The sequence below is a fragment of the Passer montanus genome, unplaced genomic scaffold, assembly GCF_014805655.1.
Source record: "Passer montanus isolate IOZ18808 unplaced genomic scaffold, ASM1480565v1 scaffold13, whole genome shotgun sequence".
Lineage (NCBI taxonomy): Eukaryota > Metazoa > Chordata > Aves > Passeriformes > Passeridae > Passer > Passer montanus.
Window position 1 is genome coordinate 3,044,830 of NW_024359832.1, and position 20,594 is coordinate 3,065,423.

A 20,594-nucleotide genomic window follows, 5' to 3' on the forward strand; every position below is an offset into this window, starting at 1 on the left:
TCACTAACATTTACTGGTTTCTGTATTACCTTTTCCCCATTTTTATAACTCTGAAAATGATTCAGGTAAATCTTGGAAAGAAAAAGTGTTTGAAAAACATATTCAATTGTGATAACCAACTTTACATTTAAAGTTACAATTAAAAAGAAGCTTAAACTGATTTTTAAGAGGCACTTTTGCACAGAAAGATGCAAGAATCCAAACAGTCCTATCTCTAGACAATCACTATCCTCAGGCACACAGATGAGAAAATTATCATTCCAGTGCTCTTTCACTTTATGTTCAGCTTAAGCTGGACCAGTTAAGAAGTTATTGGTTATGAAGCACTCACTCCACATGGGATTCTCTTGTATGTTGTATTTTTCAGAATAGCATGCAGCCAGTATCTACTGAAGAGTTTTCATGTATGTTTTCAAGAATACCTTTGAGATCCCAGGAGGTATTAGATACACTTTCAAGACTTGTTTTAGGACAACACTCTTGCCCAGCCTCCATGTGGAAAGCACATTCTGCAGCAGCAAAGTCTGATCCTCTGGCTGGGCAGACAAGAGCGGGAGAGTAGCCTCATGAAAGGGGCTTCAAGCAGCCAAGACTCATGGAAGCTGAAAGCTTTCTTTGGACTTAAGAAAATTAACAACGATTTATGTTTCTTATGAAACTGAGATGCCAAGGTCATGCAGAAGGAGGAAGTGTAATGGTGATCTCAGAGGCTATTCATTTCATGATAAGCAATGAAGTGTCATATCACCATTTAAGATACTCTACTGAAAACTATTGTCTTGCTGTGAAAAAATAAACAAAACAAAACAAAATAGAAACAGAGACCTTTTAATTAAAATAAAATGCAGAATAAAAGTCAGTTTTATAGTTTTTGTTTTAGAAAACTTATTCTTAAATAAAGGCATTGCATTTCTCATTTCAGAGAAAGTAGAACCATTTTTTTCAATATTCCTAGAACAACCCCTCCCACATCCAACTGACATTTTCAGAATAACTTTTTCTTGCAAAATTATTTTTGCTTGATGAAAGTGCCTTTCTTATTTAATTCTTGTTAATATTAAAATTTATTTACTTACACGAGCACTGTAGTATTAAAATCAAAGTAGATAAGCAATGCTTTTAATTCCAAAATGGTCAAAGTAGAATTTGTTGTTTCTTTTTTAAAGAACACTATTTCATTTCCAGAAAAAAATATTTTCAATTTGTAGGACAGACCCCATATGTGATATGCTGGGCTCCTCACTACAAGAAAGACAAGTTACTGGAGAGGGTTCAGTGGAGGCCACAAGGATGATGAGAGGTCTGGAGCATCTCTTGAGGAGAGACTGCAGGAGCTGGGCCTGTTTAGTCTGCAGAGGGAAATCTGGGAGGGGGTCTCATCAGTGCACATAGCTACCTCAAAGGCAGGTGCCAGAGGATGCTGCCAAATCCTTTTTGGTGGTGCCCAGGGACAGGATGAGGAGCAGTGGCCATAAACTATAACCACAAGAAGTTCCAATTCAGCTTGAGGAAGATGTTTGCATTGAGAGTGGCAGAGCACTGAACAGGCTGCCCAGGGAGGTCATGGTGTCTCCCTTTCTCTAGGCATTCCAAACCCACCTGGACACATTCCTGTGTCACCTGCTCCAGGTGGCCCTGCCTTGGCAGTGGGCGTTGGACCAGACGACCTCCAGAGGGCCCTTCCAATCCTAAAGATTCCGTGACTCTGCTACCTTCGTTAACACATACCCTTGCTGAATGAGCGTTCTGAATTTCCCTCGGGAAATCCGAGAACGCGGGAAGGGGCCGGTGTGCCCCCGCGGGGCCGTGAGGCGATGGGGCCGGGCCCCGCGGCCCCGCTGTCCCTGCGCCCGGCAGGAGGCGCTGGAGGCCGGCAGCCCGGGCGGGCCGGCCCCCGCCCAGCGCGGCTCAGCGCGGCAGGCGGGCACCCGTGGGCTGTGCGGTCAGCCGGGCCGGGCCGGGTCAGCCCAGCCCGTTCCGTTTCCTCCGGCGGCCTGCGGAAGGTAAGCGCGGCGGGGTCCGCGAGTGTCAGACTCCTCCTCTCCGCGCCAAGCGGTTCCGCGGGGCCGGATTTCTGCGGCGTCACGGCGGGGGAAGGCGGGGGTCGGGGCGCGGCTTTGGGCAGCCGGCCCGGGGCAGGCGGCCGCTGTGGGGGCTGTGCTGCCGGCGGCGCCGTGCCCGTCAGTTCGGGAAGCACACTGAGGTGCTTGAGCGTGTCCAGCCGTGGTGTGCTGAAGGGTCTGGGGTATAAGTCCTGCTAGGAGCGGCTGAGGGCGCTGTGGGTGTGTTCAGCCTGGAGAAAAGGATGCTTGGGGACACCTTGCTGCCCGCTACAACTACCTGGAAGGAGGTTGTAGCCAGGGGAGGTTTGGTCTCTTCTCCCGGACGACTAATGGCAGGACAAGAGAACGTAGCCTCAAGCTGTGCCAGAGGAGGTTCAGGTTGAACATTAGGAAGAATTTCTTTACTATAAGGTGATCAGACATTGGAACGGATGTGACAATACCATGGTTCAGTTGACAAGGTTGTGTTTGGTCACAGTTTGGACTCAGTGATCTTAGAGGCCTTTTCCACTCTCATTGGTTCTGTGATTCTAGGAAAGAAACGCTCTGTGCTAGCCGGGTGTGCAGTGCCCTGGGTGGGGCACTGCGCCTGCTGCAGGGCTGAGCAGGCGTGGGGCATTCAGCAGCTCTCGGCTTGGTGGTAGGGACCTTTTCATTGACTGCCCACTGCAGCTTCTCTGTAGACTCACCTTTGTTTTAAACTCAGGCTCTTCTTTCAAAAAGCCAGTTCAGATAGGTGTGAAACATCATGTTGAGGCTTGTCATCTTCCTCTTCCTTGAGGTCCCTCCCTGAAATCTTTGATGAGTGGTGCCTGCCCTCGGCATCACAGCCCACTGCGTGGACTGGTTAATACGTGCAATTTTGGCCCTCCCTTTCTTCCCCCAAGTAGGCCTGCGAATTATGGGGTCATTATTCATATTCAGGAGGAGGCTTTTTCTTGAAAACACAGTGTATGAAGCTGACAACTCTCATATTTGAAAAACTTAGCTATCTTCTTGCATACTGCTTCTTTGTCATCCCATTAGAGGTATTCAAACTGTGAGATTTTTTCAGGAGCCTAAAATTAGCATTTTCTTCTGTAAATGAATAAATTATCCAGAATATTTCTTGTAAAAGATGAATAAGTTTTTTGACTATTTGATCCTTGCAAACCACATTGATTTAATCCTGTATTACACAGGCATTTAATTTAAACAGAATAATATAATTGGAGAATTCTTCCCAGAATATACACTTAATTGTTGCACTAAGAATTACATGTAGGGTTGAGAAAACAGCAATGAGTGTTGCAGAAAATTACAAGAAATTATATTTCTCCAGTAAGCTAATGGAAATAAAGTTATTTTTTGGGATAACAGTTGTCTTTCCGAGACACAGGGCCTTGAAAAATCAGAACACTTTACATTCCTCAGATAGGAGACAGCTTGTCTACTAGGTATGAATATTAAAATTCAGTTACATAATATTTTGATGACATCAATTCTGTCTCTTTGTTTCATTTTTGCCAGTATAGCTCTCAGCTTTCATCCCATGTGGAAGCTGTACCATGAGGCTGCTTAAAGGGCTAAATATTTTTGGGGTCCTTCATTATGTTGAAGCAGTAACATAGCTGAATAACTTCTAATTCAGGAGAAACGTGTACTTAGGACAATATAGGAGGCCCATGGCAAACTTCAAATAGTTGTAATCTTTATTTATACCCACTCTTTTTCCTTCATTTTATTTCGTTTATTTTCCTCCTGTGACTCAGCTGTTTTATTATCATGAAAAAGACAAGCACTTTAAATCTGTTGCAGCATTTAGAAACTGTTTCCAGTGATTATTTTATGCAGCTGTCTGCACAAGTAGGCTTTCTGAGTAGATAAGAATAAGAAAGCAGATAAGAAAAGAAAATACGATTCACTTTTGATTGACACAAACCACTTTAAAGTTTTATGCATCTTTCTTATATTTTGTCATTTTTTTGCATTAAGTGACAAGAGACTGATGAAAATTAAATTGTTCTCAGATTGAGGAAGACGGTGTAGAGCTGTGAGCTTTCCTCATAGAATATAGGTTTTCAAACTTACAGTTTTTCAAAGACACAGTGATCATTGTAATTTTTGTGAGTGTCTAAGAATGAAGTGCAGATTGGTGTGAATTCAATGCTTTATTTAAGTTTTTTTACCAAAGGGATGGGAGGTTGTGTTGCTTCTATTGCTTAAAAAAAGCTTTGCTGTCTGAATATCTAGTGTATATGAAGATGTTTCTTGAACTTCATAGCTGTATAACTGACCCCAAAATAAGTGCAGGAAGTGGTTTATACCGTAATATTATGAATGCAAGAAAACATTTAGGTCAGTAAATTTTTGCATATCTTTTCTATTTAACTGTGCCCTTTGCAGTCACTTTAGCCTTGCTCAGTGCCACCATTCTCAGAAGGTACTTTCAGAAAAGGAGAAATGCCCTTAATGTTGATAAAGTGCCAGACCATGCAGCAAAGTGCTAGGTAAAAAATCACAACTTAGATTGTTTGAAGTACTCTAGAAATAAATGAGTTTCCTTATTGCTTTTCCCTAGCAGCATGGCTCTCAAGCATGGAAGATTGCAACTCTAAAACTCTTTGGAATCTATTTATTCTTTTGTGTTATTTTTTTAAAGGATGTTTGTAACTGAATTGGGGTTTTGGAGATACAGATGTGGTTTGTGATAGGCTTGCTTGGTGAGTCCCATGGAATCCAGGTTTCGGATGATGGCAGTGAGGATAGAAGTAGTGCAGTAATTCTGGACAGCACATTAAAGAGGCTGTTCTTGGACCTGCAATACATTAAAAAATTAGAATTTCTTTATGATTGAATATACTATACTAGGTCATGATTCAGCATTTAACTGTAGTTACTGACTTACCTGTTTAAGTTACACCCAACTCTGTGTTGCTGATAAGTGATAAACTGTGCTGTAAATTGTGTATCAGGTGACTGGATGCTATCTGCTGTAAAAAATACACTCCTTTCAACCTGGTCATTTTTCTTTCTAGATGAACATTGGACTTACAAATGTCAGTATGATATCTTGACTTTTTACCTTTGTACCTAGCAGAAGGAGAAGTAGCCAAGCATAAAACGCATAGCTTCTGCTGAACAAGAGCAGTAGCAGACTACAAGGAAAGAGAAAATGTCTTCTGAAACAGGTCAACAGGGAAGTCAGACGCCTCCAATAAAGCAACCTGGATGGGTAAGCTGGGTTTCCTTCCTTATATTTCAATGCTATTGCTAATGAATAACAGATTTTACCTCAGTTGCTCTTATTGAAGAGAGAAATGGGTGTCTGTTAGCTTAAGCATATAGATGAAGAGAGGAAAGGATGGTGTGTTATTTTTCCTGGTTCACTGTGCTCCACAACAGTGGAGTTGTGAATCTTAAGGCTCTGATTTATGCCCAGTTATGAGCTGGCATGGCTGTGGTGTCTGAGTACAAGTCCAGTACAGCCTGTCCCCATCAAGCTCTGCATGCACATGTCAGAAGGGGACAAAGGAACAGTACAGCACAAGAATTGGGTCTACAGCTCTACAGAAGATGAACATTCTCCTCTAATGGAGACATCGAGGAATTTAAATGTGATACTTTTTGCTAACCAGTCACTACCAGAGGGCAGCAATACTGGGCTGATCTGCAAGGAAGAGGCACAAGTGACAGCAGGGTGGCAGGGGCTGGGGCCTCAGGTACAGGGAGCACAGTATCACAGTACCCAAAAAGAGGAGGAGAGCAGATCCAATGATGTTATACCAGGGTCAGCTTGCAGTCAGTTCAGTGATTGCCAGGCAAGTCTGATGCTAAGCTGGGTGATCAGGCTAGCAAGGCAGGGTAAGGATCTCCATGGTATAGCTACAGCACAGTTAAGGCAAGAACCTGAGCTTATATACAGCTCCTGAACTGAAGGGCAGAGGCCCTGGGCAAAGTTTCTTGCTGCTTTCTGAGCTTTTCTGTTTTCAGCAGTCTAACTCGGTGTTACACAACTGTGCCATGGTAGAGCTGACTCTGAGCCCAAGCAACTGAACAGCTGGCAGGGTGTGTATGGAGGCAGAAAGGTTGCAAAGCCTGTTGGTGCACTTGGGGCTCTGACATGCATTTCCTTATCTTTCAGTCAGCCTGTTTGTATTTTACTGTATTTGTTATGACCTTGCTCTGAAACCAGTTTGAAGCGGTTCTCTATGATCTGGAGTGGAGCCAATTCTGCATTGTCTACCCAGCACCACCATTAACTTTTCTAGGAACAGTGCTTGAAAAAGGGCTGAGATATCAATTATCTGTAATGTGAAATGTGTGGCTATGGCCAATAAATGCATTTCCTCATTATGGCTATAAAATCATGCATAAAAGGAGTCAGGCATAAAAGGAGATAGAATCCTGTAATAGATGAATGTGCTCTTCTTTCCATTTTCCAAGGCATTGCTTTTTCTATGATGCCTGCTTTTTCTTTCAAGAATGCATATGTTTGAAGATGTTGTGTTTTTACAGAAAAAATGTTAAAATTTCAATTAATTTTAACTTAATGATGGCTCCTTTGCCTTGGCTTTTCTTGCTGAGCACAATGTCACGATATGGAATTGGAATATTCTTTGGATCAGCTGGGGTCAGCTGTCCCAGCTGTGTCCCTTACCAAATTCTTCTACATCCTCAGCCAGTTTGCTGTTGGGGCAGCCTGAGAAACAAAAAAGGCCTTGACTCTGTGTAAGGCCTACTCAGCAGTAATTAAATATCCCTGCATTGTAAAGACTGGTTTGGTCATAAATCCAAAACCTAGCACCATACTGGTTACTGTGGAGAAAATAAACTGTCATCCAGTAGAAACCAGTACACCCATTTATCTCAGATGTCTGATAACAGCACTGCAAATGCTAACACTGAGTCTTTTGTTAAAGAAAGAAAAATAATCCTCATATGTTTACATGTCAATACCCTGGATAGCAGAATGCAAGGGAGAATACTGTCACTTTTTCCTTACAATAGGTGAAAAAAGAGCTACCTTCAGGAAGTCTGTTGGCAGCATGATTTGTACTAGGGTGAAGCCAGTATGGTTGAGTTCAGTTACTGCCATGGATATATTTAAATTGCTCAGAGAGCAAGTTCTACTAGTGAGGAGTCTGGCAGAATTTATGTTGACTCTCTTCTAAATACTTGCAAAATCTGCTCTTATTGAACTTCAGTTGTTCAGAGTAGAACTTGATTTTTGAAAATTGCCACTCTGCCTTTGTTTTCCATCATTTCTTTCTGGGGACATAATGTAGCTCATGAGAATGAAATGGCTAACAGTTATAAAACAATATGCTTCTAGGGCAAGCAGCAGCTGAGCAATTTTAGGAAAGTAAAGATCAACAAGATGGGTTGTTTAAACTTAAAACCTATGTAGTTCTTTCTGTTTCTGTATTGGGGTATCAAGATTTCATCACACTGCTAGCAACAGACATAAGGGGTTTTGCTTGGAGGTTTTTGGGGTTTTTTTGGTTTTTTTGGTAATTTATCTTCTTTAATTAACTCAGTTTTTTTCTTCCTGTGAGATTAAATTTGGTAAACTAATCCAGGTTTATGCTTTCAGCCAATGTTATTTTGTCCCTTGTCCCAAATTCAAGACAGAGAGATTGCAAGGATTGTTAAAGAATGCAAACAGGAAAGTTTTTGGTACAGAGGTGAGTGATCCAAAGTCATTCTTACCACACTTACCACATAGAATGACTTCTTGATGTATGTATGCAAAACTGTCTGCAAAATGTTTTTTGTTGGAACACTGTTGTGGGTTAACTCTGTCATATTAAGTTAAGTGTTGTATTCTTCAAGGTTTAATTGAATTATTTGCATCATTGTTGTAGGTAAAGGTGGTTGGATTGAGGTCTTGCTTAATATGAGCTTCAACAGTTGTAGAGTTCGTTACAACCACCTAAGGAATGTTTTACTTTCTTACATACTTATCCTTGCCTTTGAATGGAAGGCACACATGGCTATGTGTCTTTGATTTGTGAAATTCCAAGTGTGTTAGGAAAGCTAAAAAGATCAGTTTTAGTACCTTTACTTCCACCCTCTCAGTTTGTATCTAAATTACATATTTCCTGAATGGAGAAGATTGAAAAGGGTTTCAGCATTTTATTGGACTGCTGTCATTATAAGTGTTGCAGTAGTTAGATGAGATATTCAGATTGTGGAATCTATTATTTAATAAATATATATGTATTGCATTAGCTCCAGATGTTACAGCATGGCTGATGTCTGGCACTGTGTGAGAACATCTTGGTTTTGAAGAGAATGTAATCTGAATGAGCAGATGTAATAGGGGATTAAGACAGTAGGAAAAGTTAATGTTTAGAAATAATGTTTTTACATTAGAAACAGAAAACATTTAATGTATAAGAGAGTATTTACCAAATACATAGCAAATTTTGGCTGATACCAGCTACTTTCCTTTTCATTTTCACAGCTCTTCCTTTATCTCTTGGGAGCATGCTTGTCACCCAGGGGCTAATCTCAAAAGGTAAAGATAAAAAAATATATCATTAAAGTGCTGTTTTTCAAGATCAATATTCTTCTCTCTCATTACCATCATTGCTGTGGTGATTTGATTATTATGTGTGCATTGCTACAGTTATTCTTTCACAAGAGCATGAACTGAAAAGAGAATTTGCAAATCCAAAGACTGTGATGGCTGGGTTTTGTCACCATGATCACGTGTAGTTGAGTAGGGTCTTCACTGGGGCAGCTTGCAGGGCAGAGCATTGTGCAGCCCGAGCTGGATGTTAGAATTGGGTACTGCAGCTCTGACTGTTGTTCTGTTTGAAAATGCTGGCAATGTTTTGACAGTGACCATGTGTCAATGGTCCTACAGCTTTGGTGCAAAGGGACAAGGAGTACTGCCAAAGTGGGGAGACAGAGAGCTTTCTGTAGAAATGGCTCACGATCTGCAGGCTAACACAAAAGAAAATTGTATTCTGTTTTTCTGGTGGATGTGGCTGGTTCTGTGCATGGCAGATTCAGTTTCCCTGCTGGGGGCCTGGACTATGTATAAGGTAGAGGTTGGTGTTTTGGGGAGAGTGTGAGGGACATCCACCCTGAAGTCTGCTAAGCTGTATCACAAGAGGCTGATGTGGGTTCCCTACTCCATCCTTGACCTATGAGCTTGTAGGGAGACAGGGAGGGAAGGAGTAAGGGTGTGTCAGAGAAGGATTACACGTTGGAAAAAGGGTGGGCAGTGACAGGAAGGGCACCGGGGCTGTCTCTGTAGGTAACATGCCAGCCTCTGGCACCAGGTACTCTCTCAGTTTCTGTTCATTGTACTTGGATGTTTCTGATCAGCTGTGAAATAACAAATGCTCTTATTAAATAATCATTACTGTGTGTCACCAGTTGGAGGGGGTGATTAGAAACAAACAACACTTTTGTTCTTCCCTCCCCCGAGAGATCCAATATAAAATTGCATAGATGACAGTGGGCAAAGGCCCTTGTGCTTAGCATAGGCTGAATACTTCTCTGTCTAAATTCTTTCTTCTGATGGCTGCACACAGTACCCTGCCTCTAGAAGATGCTGGAGCTTCTAAGCCTCATTATTACTGTCTGAATGCATGTAACAGTGCAGCCAGTGTTTACTTGCCTTCCCTTTGCCACGGTAATCGTGCTGTGTGGAGCCCTCCTCCACAGCATGGCATTCCTCTGCCAGATACAGTTCTCAGAGGAATACTGGTTTCACCTCCTGAGATCAACTGGGGGAATGTGGATTTTGGTGGAAAAGCTAAAGATAATTTTTTTGCTTTTCTTGTTTAGCACACTGTGTTCTCCTCTTAAAGGCCAAAATGTGTGATCTTTCCTCTCCAGAGGGGAAGTCTAGATATCAGTTTTAATTGATAGCCACAGAAAGCTACCAAAGAGCAGTTTCATCCTGCTTATCACAGCACAAGGAGCTGGACCCTGTGTGAGAGATTTAATTTTGCTGTTTTATATGCAGGGTTGGTTTGTGCTGAAACATAAACCACCGTCACTTCCTCTGCAGTGCTGCAGGTGTCACCAGTGGCAGACATGCTGCTTTCATGTTGGTTTACACTCTGAACTCCTACCTGAACTGAATCCTGCAAAGTCTAGATTCTCTTCCTCCTATGACTCTAAGACTGCCCCAAAACACGTGCACTAAGAACTAGTAGAATAGAAAGTGCCCTGATGTACTGAAATCTGAGTTAGTGGACTTCATACCATCCTCACCTTAAGAAATGTAAAATCTGTAGGAAAATTAGTGCTGGTTTTGAGTGCTGGTGAGTTCCTCAAGTGAATGAGTGAATAAGCTTTCTGACTATTTCCTTTTATTGTAGGCATTTTCACAGCAAGCCCAAGATTTGGTCCATACCCCAAGATGGCACGTAAGTTGTACCCAATTCTAAAAAGAAAGAAAAGGCTCTTTACAGGCAATATGCCTGCCAAGATGCATCTCTCTGAATTTCTTTCCAAAATCTTCATTTTTTGCAATTGATATGTCACCCCAGCAGATTAGGAAATCAGGTTTTTTATGTCTTCAAAAATAAATGTATGAAACGAGATTCTTCTAATGTAAATATTTTCAGTAGCAGCTTATATTTATGTAATGCAGTCTCTCAAATTGGTATAAACTTTAGTCTCCACTTTGTTTTATAAATTATATCAGCTCATTGATCAGCTGCACTTGGCCGATTGCACAACTTATGGTATCAAGAAGTCATGACACTATAATATATAAAATAGTATGGTCCTTTTCATGTGTTTGATTGATCTCAGTTGTCTAATTCAGAACCATGGATTGATATAGAAAACAAATAGAAGCACAGAAACTGTACTGTACAGTAAGGTGGCTCATAAATGACAAGAAATTAGATTCCCTCTCCAGCAGAAATTCAGCAGGAAATCAAGAACATTTTATTCTGACTCTAGTGAGTGAAAGCCACAGTGCAACAGTATAGCAAGCTGATGTTCCAGCTTCTTAGAAGGCCAGAGAAGTTGGTGTTAAAAGTGTGATCATTCGAAGTAAACCATGGTGTGCAATCAAAGGCAAGAACTATTAGTGCTGACATTGTGAATTAATTTTATTTGTGTAATTTGGTCCTTTAAATATTACCTCCTTTTCCTGTACACAGGTATATTATGTCCTTTTTCTGTATCAATTATTTTGGACCAGTTGTTCTCTCTCATGATAGGTAACTACTGGTTTTCAGTAGTTATTGAATTCACCCCTGTAAACCCTGTATAACTTCACATGTGTTTGTGACATGTTCTGAGAAGATGTGGTACAGAATTTGTTATATGATTAAAGTGGAGCTAATAGCACACACCTGATTTAAGCTGTTGTATTAACAATGTATTGTTATCTGTCTCTGTAGTTGCTGGTGTCTTGGGTTTTGCCATTGGAAGGATGTCATACATGGGAAAATGCCAAAAAAAGTTTCAGAAAATTGGAATTGCACCATTTTGTCCAAAACAAAAAAGGTCTGTGCTAATTTAAATTATTAATTTAAGTTCTGTGATTAGATCCTAGTCATTGTCGTGGAGTATGTATTGCAGTATTAGAAACTATACACATTTTTCAGAAAATGCAAATTAAACTCACTGTAATACCTGTTACTAGGATATCCATTATTTAAATGAAATTATTGTACTTTTGAGTGTGATGTGACAACAATTACTCATTCTCTTTTTATCTAGTATCATACTGCTAAGATTGTCCATGTTATCACTCCGATCCTTTGAGTCTTCCTTTGGGACATACCTCAGGCCAACTATGCTACAGATTTTTTTATAATGTTCTCGTATTTTAACAGCAATGTCAATCTCAGCCCGTATTCCAACCTCCCTCTCCTCTATGGCTTTGCCCAACCTCCTGCTGTCGTGCCAAGCCATGAGCACAAACTGAGGGGGTGCCTTTTCCACCTTGCACCTCTAACCATAGAACAGATGTCAGTGGTTGACTTCTGTCACCTGGAGCCTCCAGCTTCACATAAAGTACTCCTTCACATCATATCAGACTCTGACTTCCTTCCCAGCTCCTCCTTCAGCTGCTTGTTGTACTCTCCATTCTCAATATGGCTTCTGGTATAAACCTTTCGCTCACAGAACACATTTCCACAAATCCTATGCAAAAAATCATTCTCCTTTGTCTTTCCACATCTTTTCCCCAGACTAGCATGAGCTTTTATGCCTATAAGAGTACGTTACTGACAATGGGAAGCTTCTTCATTGTTCATCTATTTCTCTGCTTCTATTCTTCCCCCACGTAACAAAGTATATACTTGGTATTACACAAAGTGTTATACACCTTGCTCCTAGGTACAATGGCAAGGACTGTCCTTTGCTGCTTAGAACATCCTGTTATATTTTGGCAATTGCTAGAAGGAATACTTAATACTAATTAATGGGCATTTATTGGCTGAGACATTTAGATGTCATATTTTGCAGTTTATATCCCATATTACAAAAATTGGGGAATCTAGTCAAGAGATTACTTCTTCAAGAACCTTTGCAACCATTTTCTGTGGTTGTATTAGAAGAAATACAACAAAATTCTTCAATGTTTTATTCGATTTCAATATTTTAGGAAGTGTCATCATACTTGCCAAGAATGTAAAGCAAAATTTGGATCGAATGAGAGAGAAGGTTCAAGTCCTTCAGCAGCTTAGTGCCAGGTAGGCAACCTTGTAATTTTTTTTTTAAATTTAATGTTATTTTCCATGGTGAATGGTATTCTTCTTTTGAACAGTATAGTGCAAATAACAGATTTTAACAATGGATCAAAATCCAAGCATTACTCAAGGAAATATTCTGTATTTGTAATTCCTGATTAATTTTGTTTCTTAATTTTTACCTTGCATACCTTTCATACTAATTTTAAATCCCACATTTCTGTGGAATTTTTTCTTTAGCTGCAGCTGAGTATTGATGATTGACCTAAGTGGAATTAATTTGGATTGACTGCTTGTATTAAAACAAATACAACTCCTTTCAACTTCCAGCTTGTTTTACTTAAGAATCAAACAATTATGGATTTTGTTGATATTTAGAAATGCATTGAAATATTGAGAACTAAAAGCAGACACAGGTGAGGGTGGGTTTTTTCCATTCAGGAGCACAGTTTGGCTAGAGCCGTAGTGGGGTAGTGTAATAGTGGTGCAAGAGCAGTCTGCTGTGGTGGGGCAGGGGACATGGCTCCTGTGGTGTTCTCACCCCAGAAAGGGGGAAGTTCCCTCTGTGGAAAAGGAGGGTTTACAGGGGTAGGAAGTAGGCAAGTGTTTAAAAGGACTTGCACTCTATGAAAAACAGGCCAGCAGCTGGGTTTTTTAAGAATGCTTTCACACTGTCTGCTTGTGGTGAGCTGGCCTACATTTCTCACAGGCAGGAGAATGTGTGAAAGTGTTTGCAAGTAGCTCAGCTGCCTGCAAGAGAGGAGAGCAGAGGGCCTGTTTGAAACCCTTTCATGGGACTTTACACAGCTAACAACAGAAGTCTGACACAGAAATTGTTGGATTGAGTCTAGCATATATAATGTAGGAATTCGGACAAGAATATTTTTAATCCAAAGTGCATGCCCACAGACAGTCTATAAGGAGGACTATCCCATCAGAACCTGTTTAATTGCCCAGATGAGAGATTTTGATGGACTTTACTATGCAACAATACATTGTAGCAGTGGGGATTGAAAAGAGTTTTCAGAGTCCTTAAAGAGGGCATTAGAATAAAGTCCTGATTTTAATCAGCTTTGCCACTGCAAGGGTTCAGAATTTTATATCAAGTGCTGCAAGTGCTCAGCTACTAGCAGAAAATGGACTTTGGCTTGGGCTCACCTAATAGGGTTGTGCCAAAAGAAGCAGTGTTTCTCTTGTGCCAGCTACAGAGATCACAAAGTGAGCTGGCCCTCCAGGCCACCTCACTGCTCTACTTTGGTATGAGGACAGGGGTAAAAAATCCCCCAAAACTTTCTGAAGGGTTTCTTGCTAGTGCCAGCATGAAGGAGGAAGTGAGCCAGACTTAGATAACTCTGAATAAATAACACTCTAAATCCATTAGCACCTATGAGCTTAATTAACTTCTTGCAATGCTGTGCTGATTAACTGCTTTTGAAGATTTTGTTTTAAATAAATGTTTACGTAGGCTCACTTATTTCAAATAAGGACCCCAAAGCATATTTAATTGAGAATGGTCATTTACTAGCAATTACCTGTGTAGAGGAATCAAATATTTATTATGGCATTTACCCCTGCTGTTTGTCAGAGCTGCAGCTTGCTGAACCTTCAATCCAAACACATCTTGTTTCTCAGCATTCCTCTGTAAGCTGACAATATTTTTTTCTGGTATGCGAGTACCAATTAGCTTTTAAATAAATTCCAAATTGTCTCAAACTCAGAGGAGCCTTGCAGCTTTTAGAGGGGAGGAACACAGGATGCCACAGGCCCCTCTCCTTTTCTTCCTGTAATGGGTCCTGAAAGTTCTGCTGTGGAACCTGTTCCCTGCTCCAGCTCACATGTTCATCCAAGACCTTGATTGCTGCACATTTTACCAGCAGCTTGGATCTTCTTGTTTGATTTTTGTAAGGTCTTGAAAGCTTGGTCAAAAAATTAGTTTGAAAACAAATGTAAGGTAAGTGTATTTCTTTCAAGTTTTAATTGCTGTAATGAAAAAGCCATTATATTTGGGCCAGTGTGGTATTTTGAATTTGCCACAAATCAATTCTGATGGACAGGTTTTAGAAACTTAGGAAAAGAAGTACTGTAAGCATTATGATGTTTTCTGTGTTGTTAAACCTCTTCTATGTTTCAATAAAATTTCTTAATTTAACATGCTGTGCTCTGAAAATGTGCAGATCCCCTGCTGAGCACATCTTGCTACTGTCCATGCAAAGCACGTGGTGCAAGCTCTGGCACTGCCTAGGAAGACCACTCAGATAAAATTGTATTCATGTTTAGGAGTCTTTTTTCCTCAAGGGCTCTGGAATATTCTGAGAGAAATCACCAAAATGCTCCATGTTTCACATTGAAAGCAAGGTGGCACTCACATAAATAACAGGTCATTTTATTCTGTTTACAGATGTGGTGAACACAATTAAAACCTTATGGACCATCTTCTTTCAAGGCACTTTCCTGTAGACTAGAAATAATAATTTTGTGATTCTATCTCTTAGATTTGGTATAAATTGACTTATTTGAAATAATTTCATATTGTTCTATAGCTCTGTTTGTATTAAATACCAGGTTTTTTGAATGCACTTTTTGAAATACACTCTTCTCTTTTCAGCACATATTGATTTATTTTCCTCTCTTCAATGCAATTTAGCTCTTAGTGCTGAAAAATTACATTTGTCTATTGTATTTAGATGCTGGCAATGCTTTGTGTAACAGACAAAGTGGTTTATGTTGGAATGTTTGTCTGTGTCAAATTGTAAGGGTGTGAGGCTGTTTAAATGGTTTGCACAGTGAAGCAGCTATCCAGTCTGAGCTGACCCCTTGGTTGTGGAGTACTTTAAGAGTACCCAATTCAGGGTATTTGCAGTTACTGTGCTGAACCAACTTCCCATAAGCCAATTTACACAGAGGGCTGCTTTGCCAGGGATACCAAAATCATGAACAAGAACACACAATATTTTGGAACAGCTTATGGTTGCATAAAATCTGAGGCCACCAGATGCTGAGAAAACCCCAAACCTAGATGGCACAGGCTCCCTACAAACAGCAGGACACAGTCTTCCATGAAACATCTCAAAAAAAAAAAATCAAAAGCAGGCACTTCCCCTAAACTCTATGAACAGCAGGACACAGTCTTCTATGAAACATCTCAAAAAATCAAAAGCAGGCACTTCCCCTAAACACAGTGATGGCTTTCATATGGAAATAAATGCAGCTACTGAAAAGTTTGGCCTTCACTGTCAGTTGATGAAAACTGTCTTCTGTGAGCTTTTTCTGTTTGCTTTTATACTATGCCTGTGGTTAGTGCCCCTCTTTTGAACTAGCTTCTGTGGGCATCTTTACCTTGACACAAAGAAATTCTGCAAGCAAAATATATAGTGTGGAAAAGTATAATGTAACTATTAATTGGTTAGTAAACACAAAATACATTCTGGATTTGACAAAGTCATTGGACTGAATACTCAACTCTCTGATAAAGCACTTGCATAGCCTTTCCTAGCCAAGCAGCCACCAGGCAGAAGGGGAAGGGTTTGACTGGCCTCCCTGTTCTTTTCTTTACTATAAGATTTTATATTTTTCTACTTGGTGTTTAGCCTCTTGAATTCTTGAGCAACTAGGAACCCCTGTCTCAACAGGGGCTTCAATTTTACACTCTTTTCTACAGAATTTTTCCACAGCACTTGCAATGGGAGTCTGGGATACACAGCAGTGCTGCTGTGTACAGGCAGGTGAGCCTTGGAGAGCCTTCCACGGGGCCTCCAGGGAAGAGGGGCTTACACAACCACAGAGAAGGCAACCTCCTTTGTGAAAATCATGTAATTGTCATGGGTGTGCTGTGAGAGCCACCAAAACTTGCATGGTGACATGTCTGAGCTACTTCCCCTTTGCCTGTCATCTGCTGTCAAGATAACAGCCAGCAGCTGCAGCAGGGTGAGTGGTGCCTGGGTTGTCTGAGGGAAGCCATTACATCCAGGTGACACCAAGGAGAGCGATGCGTGTGACAGAAGACCTTGCATGTCAGACTCTCAGAGGTTGTTCTTGTGGTCACTTACCTCTTGGGATTACAACTTAGCTAATGAACTTTTCTTTAAATGTAATTTTCATTATTTTCTACTTTTGATTATTTTTCTGTAATAAATATACTGATGTATAAAATTTCTTGTTTCCTTTTTTTTTCTAACTTGGTTTCCAAACTTTGCAAAAGGCTGAATAGCTAATTGTGTTGATCTGAGTTTGAGTTACTGTGATACATGTATGAAAAAAGGCAATTTGTGAATAAGATGTATTAACACTAAATGTATGCATATCAAAGGGAAAATGAGCACAGCTAATGGGCAAACTGTTCTTTCAAAGGTCGTTAAAAGCAGCTGTTTTGTAGTAATTATGTGCAGTTTAATGAGCTGTTCTTTGTTGGCCATTCCTATTGTGCATTCCATACAAGCAGGTTAAAGAATTTATTTTTAATTGAAGCAGAAGTTAAATACTTTGAATTTAGGAGTGACCTATCAAAAAATTGGGAAAGATTTGAGGTAATCAGTTTCTTCTTTAATAAGGGGAAGAGGTCTCCAGGAGGAAAAACATTTGACCTTGCAAAGGTAAACTAAACTGTTCTTAGTGTTTTCTTACACTGACAATAGGCTGGACTTTCCCCTTTGGCGGAAGATGTTACAAAAAGGCCAAAAAAATCCAATGAACTTACACAGCTTCCTGTGAGTCATTTGTATCTGGAAAGTTGAACTTGTTTTCTTCACTCAGAGACAAGGGAGCTGAACTGTGTGCTTAGGCACATCACAGCTTAGATGCAGTCCACGTACTTGTTAAAATCAGGAAACCAAATACCTCCTTCAGCTGTGATAAATACAGAGTGGATAGCTGTGTATAAGCCTCTGTGCATCTTATAAAATTATGGCTAGAAAAAGGGTGGAAGAGGAAAGCTACAGTGACATTAACCTCGAACAACTGCAATAGACTGCTTATCTTTGTGAATTTTATATTAGCTGTTGGCTTTCATTTTACAAATAAGGTATTCATTCCAAATTTTAAAAAAAGGTGTTTTAGAAGAGAAAGCAATTGTAGGTTGAAAACAGCACATTCCTGTTTGAATCCTTAGCAGGTGGACTCTAGGCAAGTCACCTGGTCTATAATTCTAAATCTGGGAATGAAAGGGACATGAAAGCTCACTATCCAGGTTTTCATAAATCCCTACCAAAACCAAGATTTGGGGCTTGTTTTATTGAATTTTTAGAGAAGAATGAGAGAATAGGGCACGCTCTGCAACAACAGGTAATAGGCGTGGAGAGCTCCGGAGTGAACTGGTAAGAAAGCAGGTTCTGGGGCAGGATTTACAAGAGGAGCATGCTGGACCAGGCCCTGTGGGAAATAAGAAGTGGCAGCAATAAAAAAAAGGGATCCGACTTCTGACATCAGTATTGCAGTAGTTCCACATCCTTGAAATACTTGTACATTGTATGAGTATGGAGGGTTATTTGTTTTGTTTGTTTGGGGTTTTTTTCCTAGTAAGTCCCTCAAAAAAAAAAAGATTCTCCAGGAAGTAAATTAGATTTCTCCAGGCTGTTTAAAATCTAGAACGCCTGAGAGGGCATTTGGGGACATGTTAGGGGGCATTTGGCATATTTTAACAGATAATCTGACAAAGGAAAACACAAGTGTTTCTTGATGACAAAATTACAGAGCTAGGAAAAAAATCTTGGTGTGAGAGGCTGACTAATAAGCTTCATAGTCATGCAGAAAAATACTAACTGCATTACACAGTTGGTTTTAAATTACTCTGACGTTTTCAGTACAGGGACCTGGGAGTCATTCTGCATAGCTGGAAGACATAGGATCAGTGATCTTTGACAGCCAAAAGGCAAGTAGAACATTAACAATTCCCAGGGAAAAAAAATTAAATTTAGTCTACAGAGCAATTCTATGGCATGCTCTTATTTTGAATATCATGGTGCTTCCAGTGCATCTCAGAAACTGTGCAACACAGAGACAGAAACAGGAGAAAGAAAAAGTAAAAAAAGAATGAGCAGAAATACAGTGGTGTCATCACAAGAGGTTATGTAACTCACTTTCCAGGCTGAAAACATCTCAAGGTGAGGAATACTATGTCTGTAAAAGAGTGAAATATTAATAGGGAACAAGTAATTGCTGGTTTTGTAAAATCAAAACTCATCAACACCCAGTGAAATCAGATTTAAACCAAACAGAAAAGAAACTTCTTTACACAGCCTAATTCCATCAGGGACATTCTTGCTACAGGATCTGGTAGAAGCAAAGAAACAGCTTCAAGAGACGTGACCTACACAGAGACTTGGCTGCAAAACCCCTGCATTTGCATGATCCAAATGCAGCCTTTGTGTCAGGAAATTACGCAGCTGCAATCAGTGAAGGACAGGAGTGGGCACCAGTGAAGATCTCCTTCCAGAAGGATCACTAGCCAGTGTGGGAGACAGGGTGACCATCATGGTGATTCTTGTATTCTTGCAGCCATTGGAAAACCAAGTTAAGAACCTTGTCAAATGAACTAAACCCCAGGTAGGTCATCTCTAGAAATGGAGGCTGAAACATCTTCATGTACAGAAAGGACAAGATTCACGATTCATGAGAAAATACATCTTTAAATTATTTTTGTTACAGTATAGTGACTTTCTCTGCAGATGAAGGGTGAAAAAGAGCTAAAGATGATAATGGATGCTTTTTCCCTTTTCTCTGGCATTCAGATGTTTGAGAGTAATGGCACTTCCAAATTCTTGCATAGAAAAACCCCACTTACCCAAGCTTTGAAATGTTTCTTCTCACCTGTGCTTTGAGCTTTCTGCAGCCTGCGCTCAGGCACATCAGCAAGCTCAGGTATTTCAGAGCAAGAGCTCTTTAATACTTCATCCCAGAGGCACATTTCAAACCTGTCCTTCACTCAGCCAGCCGGAGGCTGAGGTCTGCCAGTGCCCAAGGGTACTTCCTTCTACACTGCCACATCTGTAACACTTAAGGAAACCTTCCCAGCAGCAAACGCCTGCCGTTTACTCACTCCCATTCTCCTGCTTAGCTCCAGGGATCCAGCAGACCTTTTGCTCTGAGCCTGCCCGTGTCTCACGCTGTACAGCTGGCAGCTGTGGCCGGCGGCCGCCGCAGGTCAGAGCGGCTCCAGCAGCCCGGCTTCCCCCGCTCCGTGCCGTGCCGTGCCGCTCCGTGCCGTGCCGTGCCGTGCCGTGCCGTGCCGTGCCGCTCCGTGCCGTGCCGAGCCGTGCCGTGCCGTGCCGCGCCGTGCCGCTCCGTGCCGTGCCGCTCCGTGCCGTTCCTCCGGGCACAGCGGGAGCTCCGAGGCTGTCACAATGCAGCCTCGGAGCGGCCTGAGCTGCGCGTTCTCCTCCCCGCAGGGCTCCCGCTCGCCCGGGGCTCCCGGCCACAGTGCAGCCTCGGAGCGGCCTGAGCTGCGCGTTCTCTGCCGTGTGCAGGGGCAGTGAGGAAAAATGCATGCAGTCTTAGGTAAAATCTTCAGGGGACCCTAAAAAGTACACTTCACTCTTCTATGCAAACACACAGCCATGTGCACTGACTCCACGGCACTGTACCAGCAGAAATGTTTTCTACTTACCACAGTTAAAATTATTTTGACATTGCTAATAATCCATGACTGACGTTTAGGGATCAGCCACTGCAACCAAACTCACCCTTACCTGTATCAGTTGCACTGTTTAAAAATGCTAGTGATCCTAAAATAGTTAAGATTAACAATTGTATTCAAAGTACAAAATTAAGCCAAACAAAATTATTTATTTTGGCATTAGATTTATACAGAAACTAACTTTAGCTTCATAATTAAAATAAAAATCTAATGCACTAGAAATGTGCTTCCACTGTGGGTTAGTAG

The 20,594-nt window shown here is 41.0% G+C and overlaps 1 protein-coding gene across 4 annotated transcripts; it reads left to right on the forward strand.

The window, feature by feature from the left end:
• The first annotated feature begins 1,880 nt into the window (after nucleotides 1-1,880).
• OCIAD2 (OCIA domain containing 2) lies at nucleotides 1,881-15,683 on the forward strand. 4 transcript variants are annotated; one of them, XM_039699057.1, is made up of 8 exons: nucleotides 1,881-2,003; nucleotides 5,143-5,277; nucleotides 7,639-7,729; nucleotides 8,512-8,565; nucleotides 10,388-10,435; nucleotides 11,426-11,531; nucleotides 12,637-12,724; nucleotides 15,120-15,683. In XM_039699057.1, the coding sequence occupies exons 2-7, from the start codon at nucleotides 5,218-5,220 to the stop codon at nucleotides 12,716-12,718; spliced, it is 441 nt and encodes a 146-aa protein (XP_039554991.1). In that variant the 5' UTR covers nucleotides 1,881-2,003; nucleotides 5,143-5,217; the 3' UTR covers nucleotides 12,719-12,724; nucleotides 15,120-15,683. The 4 variants fall into 4 exon arrangements, with proteins under 4 accessions (XP_039554991.1, XP_039554992.1, XP_039554994.1 ...); XM_039699058.1 differs by having other exon boundaries at nucleotides 1,887-2,003; nucleotides 5,140-5,277; XM_039699060.1 differs by lacking the exon at nucleotides 1,881-2,003 and adding an exon at nucleotides 2,037-2,203.
• The last annotated feature ends 4,911 nt before the right edge of the window (nucleotides 15,684-20,594 follow it).